Source organism: Euprymna scolopes, chromosome 30 (genome assembly GCF_053919585.1).
Source record: "Euprymna scolopes isolate OS-2025 chromosome 30, ASM5391958v1, whole genome shotgun sequence".
In the NCBI taxonomy this organism is placed as follows: domain Eukaryota; kingdom Metazoa; phylum Mollusca; class Cephalopoda; order Sepiida; family Sepiolidae; genus Euprymna; species Euprymna scolopes.
In genome coordinates, this window is record NC_136511.1 from 21212455 (window position 1) to 21227979 (window position 15525).

The window sequence follows — 15525 nt, forward strand, 5'->3', positions numbered from 1 at the left end:
ACAAGACACCGCACACTCGAGAGTCAAAAAAATGAAAAGAACATGGTGTTGCCATAACCCTAGTTATAATACCCTAGCAAAATTTTAAAGTAAGCCGAAATACAAATGCAAAAAAGAAGAGCAAAACTAATATCATCCAATATGCACTAGAGAATGTTTTTTTTTTAATTATTATTTCAATAGACTAAATACGCCTACATAGTCAATACTTACGTACGGCTCCCGGGCGCGAACCTCTCACGCAGTTTTTACCGAAATATGAACCATGATTTGGTTTGAACTCCTCTAATGTAATTTTTAACATGTAGTAATGTTATTTGCTGACTGTGTAAAGGCATATGCAAATTTGACGAGCTACCTACAGGAGTATAAAATGAAAAAAACGTTATCGAAATACTAAGCACGGGAGGGAGAAGGAAAGAGAGCTGGCAAGAAAAGGTAACGGTGAAAAAGATATTGTTTTGCAGTTAACTCGTTATTATCAGCCTAAAAGCCCTTATTCTATAAATAATTTACAAGAAAATTGTTGAGACGAATTTACGAAGCATTTACATTCTGATTACTTTAGTTATCTGAAACGAAGACTTGCCTCTAATGTTAAATTTGTGGCAACGTTTTTACTTACAAGCGAAAAATGTTGATCCTTCGTTAAATTTCTCTGCTTTTACAATCATCCATTTCGAACTCGTCTTTATTTGTTATCTACATAAAATATTCCTGTGCTCATGCACTTATTGATCTGTGCTGAAATGTTATTTAAAGAGTCCTTAACAATAGGGAAGGGTCTTTTGTACCTATTCTGTACTTTAACCTTACAATTGAAGGAAAACTTTAAACTTGGAAATACGATTTAAAATAGCGCGGTCAGTAAGTGTATTAGCACCAATATTTTAATACGTATACAAAAATATCTTATTGTAAATTTCGATGAAACGTAAGTTGCATTTTCTGTCTCCTAAATGTGACAGTGAAATTGAACTAAGGATTAAACATGCCAGTATTATTTCTTTAAACACTCTATAAATCTGTTTATATCTGCCGAAATCCTTCATCGGTAAACGCTGGTTGGATTTCGAACATTACTAAGCTGGACTGTTTTTTTTCTATTGTACAATACTTTAAAATGTTCTAAAGAATGGGGGGGCGTTCTTTGAACAATGTGGCATGAAGCCAAAATATGGGGTGGGGTCCTTCACTTTATCTACTCCCTGGGCTAGTTTATCACTCGCCATAATACCTCATTCACTCTGTGGGCCTAAGCTATTTAAAATTCCCCACATGGCTGAACGTTTGTAAAATTTTAAGCAATTTTACATACAAAACAGGTAAATTTCCAGAGCAAAAAAAAAAAAAAACCAAAAAACAAAAGGGACTGTAAATTTCTAAAACTATGACATGTTACGAGTATTTTTTCTCGAGTATTTCGGCACTACAATGGGGAATGTACTACGAGGGTTCTGCGAAAAAGACATTTCTTAAACTAAAACCATAACGAAGACTGTCTTTTTTTTACCAGCGAGCTCTTATTCTAAAATGTATTTTCTGTCGCTACTATTCTCAAAAGTTCGGAGATGTCGTCTTTCATCTCACTCCATTCTAAAATTGAACCCGTATCCTAAGTGTTGAACTCCGTTGCATCCACATGTAAATATTCATCTGTCGACGGTGAACGTTCGGTTAGAATTTTTCTGCATGAAGAAATTCGATAAGCATCTCAAAGATGTTGCTTTATGTACCGTCAATATCGGCCTGAAATATGAAACTTTCATGTCATAAATACGCGTTCACTCCTAACAATGCAGTTTGAAATATCAATTGATCCATTCTGGCGGAAAAATAGGAGCCTTTTCAACGTATATCGTTAAGTGTAGTTCTCCTCGCATATAATTTTAATATTTGATGTGTTAAATTTAAATCTTCTGGTAAGATTTAAAAAGGTCAGAATTGTTACGAAAACGCTGAAAGGAAAAACTACGAAACGAAGACTACTTTGAAACTGTCAGGTCCTGAATTAATATCCTCAGGATAAGCATGCAAATTGAGATATGATCTATTCAGATAGAAATAATAGGCCTTATTTTTGGAAATTCTCTCATAAAATTTTAAAGCACATGTATTTCGTCTAACCAAATTACAATAGCTATTTGATAACCAGGGCTATGACAGCAGCATATCACTGTTTTATTTTTCAGCTCATGGCGGCTGACGAATACTTCTATATAACTTACCCTTTTGGAGACGAGTCTTCATAAATGTAAATATGCATAATACCGGTCGGTCGACAAGGATAAGAGGCCATAATTTTGTAATATGAACTAAAACGAAACTTCTACATTACTAGAACTGAATGTGACTTAACCGAAACAAAACTAAGGTTAGTTGGATTTACATTAGAATACAGGTGTGGGGAGTCTCGGGTAACTGAAAATAAGCCAATTATTCCCATTGCTGAAGGAAGCAATATCCTGAAGTGGAGACCGGCCGAGAAACTGGAATGAGTCCCAAAGGAGATATTTTCCATTTTCAAGAATAAGAACACGAACCGGGCTTATATATATATATATATATATATATATATATATATATATATATATATATATATATATATACATGAGAGCATTGATAAATTTTATTTTGATTGTTTGGTCTATACCCATTTGGTTTGTTCTCAACGTTTCGGCCGATGTAACCTCTGACCCTATTCCAGTGCATTAATTCTGCTTGTGAATAGTCAGAAATGCTTATATATTTGGATTGTTTGAACTATAATTAGACCTCGAACTTGCATAAAAGAATGGAATGGACGCCGATTTAAAAATATTGCGTTATTTGCGTTTGAATCTCTAACAGCTATGGTGTAAGCGAAAACTAAATATTTTCTAATAGCATTCAGTGTGAATGCACCTGAACGCCGGAGATTACATCGGCCGAAACATCGAGGAAAAACTCGGAGAATAGGCTAATACAAAATGCTTTCAAATGCAGTATAATCCGGATATCTTAATATAAGTTGTAGAGATAGGGTGAATCTCTTATATCCGGGTTACACTCTACTTAAATAGATTTTCACTTTAAAACTCGTCAGTATGCTGCATATTTAACTTTCTCTAATGATTTAAGATATTTCAGTTTGAGTAGCGTGCTTGTTTCATATTTAGTTTTACTGGCAGAATGTCCTTTTTCGACTTGCGTCAAGATTAGCTTAATGCTTAAATGCTTGTCTTTACACCTGAACGGTTCAGCTCTAAAGCTGGAAGTTATTTTAATCTAACTCTTTTCATTTCAAATTGAACTTCGCTAAGTCTGCCTATTTCTGCTTTAAAGATGTGGATTATTTGTGGTTTGTAATGTGAATTACTGGATACAATTCACTCATAATACTCATTAATGGTGCTAGATTGATTGTCCTGGATATGACCTTAAACTATATGCGATGGTGAGGCCCCACCCAGCTTGCGGGCTTTGGGGTGGAGCCACCCTTTAATTGCCAGTGATCCCTGGCCCACTCTGACCCGGAGTGGTAGTACCTGTTAGGGTCCCAAGTATGGGTTAAATAGAAACCTACTTGCAAAAAAAAAATATTCGATTAAAATTTTTCAAAATCACCGGATTCGGCATTAAATAACCTAGAAAGGGTTGATATGCCGTAAAAGCAACTAACCAGCCTAGATTGATACTGGCGAAATATTATGAGGTAAACCAGATTGTTACATAAAACACGGAAATCGAAATCTCCGGAATTTTGAGAATGCTGGATAGCCAATATCTATATCCGTGTATCTACATTTCTTGTGTATATACGTGCCTCATGTACTAGCAGGCCCCTCGGCATTGCCCGGTCGTAAAATACACTTATCTATATTTTGATTATAGATTTCGTATTTATATTATACTGGTAGGGGGTTTAAATCCAAACAATACGCGGAATAACCCTCTTATATAAAAAGAAACAATGTTGAAACCTCTAAAAATATCGTTGCCCGGGTGTTTTTGTCGGCGGAGGGCGGTTAAAAAATGTTGGTAGGTAGGATCGAACCCGAAGTCCTGAGGGGAAGTTTGAAAATAGTGTGAAAATAAACGTGACACGTTAACCACTCGGCCAGCAAGAAATAGTTACTGAAACACGTTTGAATTTTAGTAGAAACAGAATTGACAGGTGCCCGCACTTAATGACTTAATGAGATCAAATATGAAGAGCAGAGTTAATTTGTACTCCGGGGCGGATTTTTAATGAAGTCAAATAGAAGTGGACGACTTTATTTATTTATTTTTTTTTAACCAACTTTGGCTGGTTTCTCCAAGATATTGGGTGGAAACCAGCTCCCATAAAAAAGAACTCCACATTGATCAAAGCTGATTGCTTTCTAATGCCAGTTTCGAATTAGTTTCTCTTTTATACGAAACAGCCTAATCAACACGCGGCGATCGAAAAAAATCTAAAATAGCGAGTAAAAGTCGAGCAAATTAAAGATAGACGCGACCTCAATATTTAAATCGTAGATATTATTATTTAGACAGCATATAAAATTAAGTGAGCCGACATACAGAAAAAGTGCACACACTAACATTTTCGCTTTTATATATAGACTGGCGGGGATACCCGACGATGCCTGGCTGTTTTGAGGTGTGGTTTTGTGTAAATCCAAACTCCGGGGGGGGGGGGGGTAAATAAAGTTTTGGTAGGTGAGTATGAAGATCGAACCCTTGAGGCAAAGTTGTAAATTAAAATGTGAAAAAATAACCATGCGACGTTAACCATTGGGCCACTACGACATACAACAGATACGTTTGAATTTATTTATTGAAGTATTAAAAACAGGAGGCCGCAATAAGTTAACTCTGCTGCTTCCATTTGACCTAATTAAGGTCAAATACAAGTAGCGCAGTTAACTTTAGCTGCGTTTGTTTACCCAAATTTGACTCCCCCCCCAACAAACGTTGGAGGGGGAAACCAGCTCCAAATTGTTCAGATTGAATAGCAATTGTCTGATATACAACATTGATCCAAGCTGATTGCTTCTGGACGTTTCATTGCGCAATGCCGAGAAGTTAACTTTGAATGTGTTTCGCTTTTTATACGAAGCCTAATCAACACGCGAGAAGCCAAAATAGCAATTTTGTAAAAGTCAATATAAATAAATCTATACGCTACATGCTTTGTAAAATCGTAGATATTATCTAGGACCTATATAAACACTTTGTAAGCGATAGTAACCCCACCCCCAGGGAGCGTGTGCGAGAAAATCCTTTCCGAGACATGCACGAAATTGGCACACACATTTTGCCTTTTAGATATAGATATATATAGATTAGCATTGACCGGGTGGGGGTAGGCACAATAAAAATATTGAACAAGCACTAGGAATAAAAAATTAGACGCAGTAGGCAAACAGAGTAAAGAAGTGATTAAAGGATAGTAATTAGACAGGTAAAAACCTGCAATACTAATGCGGAAAAGGTAAAAAAAACAAAGCCAACTGCAACTCTATAAAATCAAGGCAATGTTGGCAGCTGGTTTTGCTGTCCCATACACAACGTTATAGGTCCTGGATATGGCCTTAAACAATATCCGATGGTGAGGCCCGGCTTTGGGGAGTGTGGAGCCACCCTTTAATTTCCATTCCCCTCAGGTTCACTCTCTACCGGAGTGATAGTACCTGTTAGGGTCCACACTATGGGTTTAATAGAAACCGACTTGAAAATAAATTCTATTAAAAATTTTCTTCCGAATCATTGGATTCGGCAATAAATAACCTGAAAAGGGCGGATATGCCGTAAAACAACCAACTAACGTTACAACCTTCGAAGGAAGAAAATTACATGAAAATATTTCAACTATATCCCCTTGCTAACATTTCTTTCTGATATCCTACCGATACCAATAACCGAGCATTATAATAGTCGCAATAATATTCGCCTGTTTTACTTTCCGGTGTTTTCCGATAGACTAACAAAACAAATTATGTAAATATTTTAAAATACTTATTGAACTATTTCTTTTGCAGATGGCAAGTGGTTTGGAAAATGCCGGGCCCCAATACAACATGCTCGACAATTATTTCATATACGACCTTATTAAATGCAACAACATCTATGAGATACGCGCGCAGCTTGATCCATTGACGATACGTCATCGTCAATTGATTGTGATGCAGAAGGTGAACCGACAAACCCTTGTCGGACATGCTTGTAAACTTGGATTCAGAGACATTGTGAAATATCTTGTGGACGAATGTGAAGCTGATGCGTGTGACTATTCCCAGTCATCGCCACTGCGAATCGCTATCGATAACCAGGACCTTCGTATGCTTAATCTGTTGATAAGACGTGGCGTTGTCGCTGATGACAAATGCGAGGCAACATCTTGTGTTCGGCGCGCTTCCAAGAAAAAATATTTTTCTATAGTAACGATCCTCATGAATTGCATGAATGAAAGGGTATCCAGGAACCGCAGTGTAAATATCCGGAATTTATGTACCATATTTAACAATATGTCTATACAAAATGCAGATCCCTTAATAGCGGCGGCGTCTGGAAATGTAGATAGATTAAAAGGTTTACTAGCAGATGGCGTTTTCCCAAAATTAACGAATTCCGCTGACGAGAACGCATTGAGTGTAGCCATTTTGAATGGGCATCGCGATGCAGAGCACTTCTTGATAAATTATAGAGTATTCTCTTTAAAAGATCATATGGAGGCTCTGGAGTTTTGCGGGGCGAAATTGATAATATTTTACTCCTACTTGGTGGAAGGTCTGCGACATTGGCGCAAAGCAATCAGGATTCGAACCGAACATTTCTCTGGCATTGCGGATAAATTTGAGAATGGACATAGTGATCTGGGCTTCGAGTTTACTTCCGAAGAACAACTTGACGGGTTGGAGGATCGTGAAGAAGAAATTCGTGTCCAGGCATTGATAGTCTTTCAGCGTTTGCTTTCTATATCGAGTTCGGTTCTATATGATGCGTTTGAACGTGCTGCTAGGCATCAGTCAATTCAGGACAACTTGCCGAAAGCGATACAAATACTGGCAATACTGGATGGTTTTCCCTCTCTTTATGGTAGAAGGTTCGTTCCCCCGGCGGGTATAGTGGGTCCTATCATGGAGACCTTGTTACACCATCATTTTAGTTGTGACCCCAGGGAAAGTGACTACCATCTAGTGAATGTGGGAAATATTATTGATTTTATGCAGATGCAAAACTGGAAAATGTTACTCGGTCGGCAGGGCCAATTTTATCGGCTTCTTTATATTCGTCTTATGAGACGTGTACTTCATACTGTATCCCTCTTCATTCGGCCTGAATATGAGGAAATTTGGGTGAAGAGTATTATTATTGAGCTGGTGGATTGGTATTCTGAGCCTTGCCCAACAACGCTACTTCATCTGTCGATTAGCGAAAGATATGAATATCACGTTATCAGATACATTATAAGTTGCTCTGATGTCCATTGCAAGGACGACGGAGGAAATACCGCGATGCACATGGTCTCTCTCTTAAATGGGGATAAAAATTATATTTTAAGTGTGTTAGACTTGTTATTAAACGTAGGAGCTCATATTGATTCGGTTAATAATTGCGGAGAAATCCCACTTAAGAGACTTGTTTCAAATGGCATTATTAGTACTCCTTTCAATTTCATTTCTTTAAAATGTCTGGCTGCGCAGGTCATTGTACTAAATAATGTACACATCCCAGATGAATATCCTACACAACTTGTTTCGTTTATAGCATTGCACTGACCATAATGGATGTGTTCTCTATAAGATCAAAAGAAAAATCAGTTTTGCTTCCACCAGCTGGTAGAAGCTGCCCCGAAATTTGTAAACTTTAACAAACATCCGTACTAATTAAGTTGCTCCATTTAAAACTATAAGGCTACGTTTGGAATTTTGATTTCAGTATATCAAATATTCACCTCAGAAACCACTTATCAGTAAAGTCAGTCGTCTCCAAACAATATATACTCCTGTTTGTATCTGCAAAATACACATCAAAGAGTTTATTTCTAACTTCACACTGTTTATTCAACATTTGCTGCAACGTTATATTCCGTCAAATTTCACCGTTTTCGTTTTTGTGAAATTCAGTTTAATTTCTTATTGGCGGAATATATTTCGACTTATCTAATAGTTTTTCATACTTTACATAAACAAAAATCCGTTTTTAATCCAACACAATACTTGTAAAATCTTATTTCTACTGCACACTTTTCCGCCATTTTTTTTTCTATTTACCATCTTGGCACTGAACTCCTTTCGCAACGTTAGTTCGTAATGAAGTGTTTAATTTTGATTTTGTTTACAGTTCTCTTGAATATATTAGAACTATTCTAAGTGTTGGTTTCTGTAAAACTGGTAAACAACTTTAACTATATTAGATCAAGTAATTTTAATTTACTAAAATTAACTTTACCTTTTGCATACCTCTCTTCGTATACTAAATGTATATTCTATTTTCTAAAATACTAGTTCATTAATCTAATTTTACTTTTTTCTTATAAAGCGGAATTTCTCATTAGTTGCGAGAGCACCACATTTTGAATTGTTTTCATGAATTCAAACTGTATTTTTTCCAACGCAAATTTATATTTTTGTCCGAAACCTTTTAAAACTTAAAAATTATCCAGATTGTTTTTGTTTCACAACGAAAACTAGTGTAGTGGTCATTTTTTTCTCTTAATTATTTTTAAAGAAAATATCGAAGATATTTTCAACCGTGCTTTGCTCTGACAAATACTTTAATTTAACTTGCTGCTCGTGGCCGGAGATTTATTTTCCGGACCATATTTTTAATTGCGTAGCATTACTTTTTAAATAAAATTCGGAAATGACTTCATGTTTTTTTCTATTTACTAAAGGTCAATCATATTAGCTATATGAACGAATATATTTTTATGAATTTTAAATACATCTATTAATACTAAAACTCATTCTTTCTCCTGTGAGTGTATAGGAATTTTTAAAGTCTTCCTATTTCAACATCTTGTCTGTCTTTACCTGCTAACAGTTGTAATTTCGTAAATCCTCAAGGCTTTTTTTATCTAACTGTCCCGAGCAATACCTATGTGTTGTATCGGATCGTTCCTCCGTCTCCTTCTTAGTCTTCTTTTTGACCTCATATGTTCATAAGGTGTCCATTCGTTGCCCTCATGGACCATCTATTATGTTGTCTGGCTACGTGCCCAGCCCATCTGTGTTTGGATGTTTTTGGCAGTATTGATGTTTGTTTTTGGTGAATCCAGATGTTTCTTTCTGTCTTGTGATGCCTGACATTATCCTGCCCATTTTTGATGGCGAACACCTAGAAGCACTTATCCTCGCTGATGATATAGTACTCCTCAGGAACTAAATGATATTCTAAACAAATCATAAGCGACCTCATTTTCCAAACGATTTTGATATTGTAAATTACAAATTTGATTTGCTCAACATTACATGCTCGATGCTTCGGTTCAGTATCGAGACGATGGATACTCCCTATAACGCGTATAATTGAAGCAAGGATTATGCAATCTATAACCACCGATCTTCTGAATCTGCTTCAGTGGAGAAGTCCAGGACGACTGAAAACAATGCCGAGATAAGCGGAGAGCACATATAACAATCGAAATTCCCAAATGGTCACCCATTTTAGTACTTACAGGTCCAACGTTGCTTATTCTCGGCTATCTTAAGGGCACTAGTCAACATGGTTATACTGTAAAAACGTGCTAACCTTTTAACAAACCTGCAATAGCTTTCGAATACTGAAAAATTGATACTTTAGGCTTTTATATATAAAACAATTTAATAAGCTGGAAGCGTGGGTTTTCTTTTCAGGGTGCAACGATGAAATTGACGCAGTAGAAACTTTTTTTTTCCAGCCCATATACTGGTTGACCAGTGTTGTAAAATCCCAAGAGGGATAGATGCCTGAAAGTGACGCAATGTTCAAGTAGTGAGTCGAAGGATACGCCGCTGAACAATTCTAACAGAACAATTGCCACCACTCACAAATGAATTATTGGATTGCTTCGAATTGCTCAGTGATGACAAGTTTCTGGCTACGATGTGGTTTCAAGTCAGGGCCATATGACACCTCGCTTCTTTAGTCTGCTTGAAATTAATACGAAAATGTACCTGAATGCCGTAGTGGTGATTTCCTGGTGCAGTCGTGTGGCCGCAGGACTCGGCGTCGGTCCACACGTCCAAAGAGTCCCAGGTATAGCTTCAGAAAGAGTTCTGACTGTAACCTATCACAAGCCCCAGCATACACAATCATATTGAGGCTGAAGGCGACTACACAGCATAAATATAAACTTTACTACATAATCAAGTTACGTGAATTGATTTAATTTTTTTTTTTTAAATAAAACTTTTCTTGTAAGCACTTTAATCGTTCTACCGTGTACACATCTTTATATCTTCTTCTTCTATATAAATAAAATGAACTCCTTTTTTCCCGCTGATTTTGACCTTAATAGGATTAAAAATCAAGATATTTCATGCAAATATAATATGCACAAACGGCAGAACAATATCTGAGGTGTGTTATAGGCTTATTATTTCTCAAATTCCTCGATAATCTTAGATTTCTATACTTTTTCTGCTGAGAAGTCACGGCCAAAATCGGTTAAGATCAATGGAAGTTGTAAAATATTTTCTCTCTAATAAATTCCTCCTCCCCCTGCCATCACTTAACACCGTTTGGGGATCGTTCACAAGGAACAGTTGAGAAGAGAACACCGGTTTGGCTTCGTAGTTCTTTCATGTGAAGTTATTTAAAATCAATAAACTAAACTGCAGTGCTCTGTGGCGTAGTGGTTAGCGCGCTGGACAATTCACGTTATATTTTCACGTTCGCGCCGACTTATCGTAGTCGCTTTGTTTTTTTTGTTTTTTTTTTTTTTCCTAAACAACTGGAATGGACTTTTCTTGGTGGCCGAACTGTTAACATTACAGATGTTTTTTTTTGTTTTTTTTTTCACACTTTATTTTCCTACTTTTACTCATGACTCCGGGTTTGATCCTTCCTACTTACCTACCATAACATTTTTAAAATCTCCCCCCCCGTCCCGGAAACAAACACTCGGGCAACGCCGGGTACCCCCGCTAGTTTTATAATAAATCTCGTTTTAAAGCAATTTTGTTTTCTTGGCTAGCATTATCCGCAGTATTGTTTTCGGTGTGTCTTTTTTGTCGTAACCTATTTAAAATTTAGGACTGGACATATGTTTAATTCTAATCGTACATTAAATCGATCTTTGTTTTAAAGGTGATTTATCCCTACCTTATAGTGCCATTCCAGTCAACCGAGCTCTGGATTTGCGAGCCACTGACGTATAACGGATTTAGACCTGTTAACTGAAATGACATTCTGAAGTCTTGGCAAACAAGATACGTCGGACAGTTACTTTTAATTCTTTTTCAAAGGAGTTGCCACTTATAAAGGGCCTGAGGCCACATGAGGATGAGTGCTAGTGTACATGTGGGAATTGAGTGAATTCGATTACTTAAGGAGGTGGCTCATCAAGATCTTATTCCGGTTGGACTTTAATACCAATATATTGTAGTCGGAAGGAAGAAAAAAGTTCAATAGGCATGCAGTTTTTAGAAGTTTGTTCATGAAATAATACTTAGTATAATTTATGATCAATATCGCCATCAAGTCGTTAATCGCAATGACAAATGAGGATAACTTTTCTATAACTCTTTGCCTATAGTAGCTTTTTCTGTGCAATTTTTACATTCATAAATGATATAATTTAGAATAGTGCAAGATAATTTTTTTTTTTTTTTTTTTTTTTTAGATGAGGATTTGGTTATTCCTGCAGCATATACGTTCGCATAGATTTCGCATTGTTTTATTTGTTTTGTTCTGATAACGAGAAAGTTTATTCAAAATATAAAAAAAAGCCAGGTCTGAACTTTAAAATTGTTGGGATTTAATCCGATAACGGAAGTATATAAGAATCATAAAAAAGGAAATAAAATCAGGTTAAAACTGAACTTTAAAATCATTAGTTTAGTGCAAATTTTTTTTTTTTTTTTTTTTTTTTTTGACGTTTAACTTTATAAAAAAAATATGACGGTTTTGCACCAATATAATACGATTAAGCTTTTGGAAACAAGGGTTTCCCGGGAAAAAGACTCCTTCGATGGGTTGATTAACAATTTACAAGCCATTTTTCAAGGAATGATAGCTTCTAAATTAAAATTTAAAATCAAAGAATTAACAAAATCGTGTAAAAGAAAAATGTGGAATGAGAATCGGTAAACGTAGGAAATACAATGATTAAAATATCGAACACTCGATGTTTGATTACGGCTCTAAATTTGAAGAGATGCTAACCTTATATGGCATGGAGTTTCATAAATGTGTGAATATAATTGAGTACACTGTTCTGTAAGAAGTTTTTTTTTTTACATTTAAAATTGTATTACTTTAGGCATTTTAAAATAGTATTCGATACACATATAATATTGTTTATAGTAGATCGTTTTGTTTTGATGACGATAGGTTCAAGTATTTTTATTAAATTCTAGTACTGTTGGTATATAATATTTTATGCTAATTAATCAGGGGTTGTCTTACATCAAGGGTTTGCTTTCATAGAGGTCGTATTATTAGTCTTGATTTTTATTTTTACAAGATGCATAGTGATGGGGAAAATATACTATGGCTCGTAAAACAAATGTAATATTATTATTATTATTAGTAGTAGTAAAGGATTATCTTGCCCACGTTGATTAAATAAGATCTTTGGAAAGACCCTGCCTTGTAAAATAGGGAAATTTCATGAGGTTCAGGAAGTGTTTAAATTAAAGAGTTCTGACAGACGAGTCTTTGAGGAATATAAGATTAAGAATTACCAAGACTTATGTTGGACACTGGACGTGAAAAAAAAAGAATCCAAGAATAGACACAAAGCCATGTAAAAATATATTCTGCGGATAAAATGAATAGTAAAAGCTTTTAAGAAAACAAACAATGCTGCAAATGCCAGATAAAACACGTGGATTTCATCCAATGTAAGTTTTTGAATAGAAAAAAATATCTAATTATTTTAATTGGAATTCATTATTGTGATGACTTGTATTAATTTATTTATTGCGAACTATTATTATCGTCTCTATTGTTTGCTTTTTTTTTTTTCGCGACGTTTGGCCCAAATATTCCTCTGACCTTCGTCAGGTGGTAACCGCGACGGATAGGAACTTAGAATCTCCTGACTGGCAGTGCTTGCTGAGAATGCAGTTAGGAGATTCGAAATTCCTATCCGTCGCGGTTACCACCTGACGAAGGCCAAAGGAATAGTTGGGCGAAAAGTCGTGAAAAAAAAATAGAGATGAGAATAATAGTCCGCAATAAATAATGCAATAAAATATCTAATGTTGATGAGATTTCATATACAGACTCATCGGACTTATGAATAGCGTGTACGAAAAGGCATTGTTAAAACTCTGTTTAATCAAACAGTTTTATGGCTTAGAAGTTTGAGATCGCTATACTAACGCTTCAATACAAAATATAAACGTCACGGCGGATTTTCAGCTGTATATAGCTTGATAACAAACTCTTAATTTATGAACGAGATAAAAGTTTCAGAAATATCTTTTGTAAGGCTGATGCGATTCTTATGAAGACAGTTTAAGGAGATGAACTTTAAAGGGTTTCTAATAAGACCTTTACGTTGCAGTATCATTAGTGTGGTAACATCGAATTCACTGACTGCATCAATACGGCCTCCGGCACCTGCCAGAATGTTTATCAGGTGCAAGACGTCATGGTCATCTACTTGTAGGAGGCATGCAGAGTGCAGAAGAGTAGGCATTTTATTGACCATTTTTTGAGATCGAGGTGTAATATCTGTTCTTACAGCATAAAAAAACTTTAATTTTTAAAAAGTTAAGTGACTACCCACTTAACCACTTGAAGGGTTGTTTTGTTGGCTATAGGGACCGACCCTTTTCTTTGGGAGAGAATTCTCTTAAGCATTGTTTTTTTTTCTATAACTCGACTTAAGCAGCCGGTAGGTCTAGGGAAAACTGACGTGCCTTTTTAAGCGAATGTCTCACAAGTTTCGAAGAGGCGGGTCACGGTCGGGCATTGGGCCATCACCTAGAGGGGGTAGGCCGCTGATCCTGGCACAATGACGAGCGTCTCTGGTATAGGGATCGTGTTGGGGGGCGCATCACCCGGTGGTGCTCCAGTGGCAGTTTCGGGAGGTACCACATACGGTGGTACCCCATTGTTGGGAGATACCACACTCGGTCGTACCGCAGTACCCAGACCAACGGAGTCGACTGCTGCGTTTATCTTTGAGATGGGGAATACTACACCAGTACACAGCGCCACTGCAGGGCTCGCCCGGGGGGTCCAAAATTCGACATAGGTAAACCATTGGCGGAAGGAATCACTCTAGATGAAAGCATACCGCTGGAAATGTCCAGTGAGATTCCAGTGTCCGGAATAGTTGCGAGCGGTTCAACCAAGGCGAGAAACTCATCCCATGATAGCCTCAAAAGCTGGCTATGGGAATCCCCGAGAGGAAGCTGGACAGTACCCAGAAGAAGAAGCCTCCGTCCATTAGCTGGTTGGGAGGAGTGGGCTAGAGAGAAGAGGACCTCATAGTCTGTACAGAGTAGCCCAAGAAAGGAGCACAAAGAGTTGCGGAAATGGCAGTCAACGAGCTGATACTCGCTGAAAACTTGGTCAACAAAGAAAGCTCTTCTAACAGTGAGAAGGAGTGGCCAGCACTTAAAAGTAAAGAAAAGAGACAGGAAGAGAGGGGCCAACTTCGGAACCCCAGTCACAAAGTACGCCGGAGGAGTATAAAAGGTTCTTCAAAGAGAAATATCAGTCTGACGAAGGGGAATAAGATAAATCTGGCCCCAGCTACTCTGGAGAGGTTACAGGAAATGATCGTCTCACTGGCCACCTTTGAAGAGAAGGAGAGGCTAGTTGGGGTCTACAAAGAAAAATGCTCGCGATGTTAGTGGAGCTAAATATACCGACAAGGTATATAGTTAGGAGTTTTGCGATGTGGGTCCCTTTCTTCCAACAACAGAAGATGCAACTAGACTAGCAAAGATACCAACTGTTTAACTAGCTAAACCTCGCTTTAACAAGGCGTGGGCGAAAACGTACTTAGATGATAGGCTGACCCGGGCGGAGGCTGGTGGGGATCCCCTAGAGAAAGCATTAGATAATGGGGGCCTCCAGCGCTTGGCTAACAAGCGTTATGAAGGTCAAGTAGTTAGGGCTAGGTTAAAATGAGTGTCTAACGAAGCCGTGAACGTTGACGCTGTTGAGCGTCAGGCCGTCTTAAGACGCGGCTCGGATGGGTACATTCGGAAGGTGAAAAACCTGGAAGGACGTACCCTCGCATCGACTCGAGAAATTTGCAATGGGCTTCGTTAACATTTGAAGGAGCACTTTACCCAACTAACCAGACTCCACAGTCAGGAGTTTGGTAGCTATTAAGCCGGCTCGCCAGCCTTACTGCGGCTCGAGCAGCTGGCTGTGATGGGATGGTAA

At 37.3% G+C, this 15525-nt stretch overlaps 1 protein-coding gene across 1 annotated transcript; it reads left to right on the forward strand.

The window, feature by feature from the left end:
• The first annotated feature begins 332 nt into the window (after positions 1-332).
• On the forward strand, positions 333-9623 carry LOC145254704 (protein fem-1 homolog C-like). The gene is made up of 2 exons (XM_080113372.1): positions 333-438; positions 6006-9623. Exon 2 carries the CDS (start codon positions 6006-6008, stop codon positions 7743-7745), a length of 1740 nt encoding a protein of 579 aa, XP_079969498.1. The 5' UTR covers positions 333-438; the 3' UTR covers positions 7746-9623.
• The last annotated feature ends 5902 nt before the right edge of the window (positions 9624-15525 follow it).

What these genes read in the sequence shown, in the direction of transcription:
- LOC145254704 (XM_080113372.1), top strand. Translation starts at nt 6,006, where the DNA reads ATGGCAAGTGGTTTGGAAAATGCCGGGCCCCAATACAACATGCTCGAC.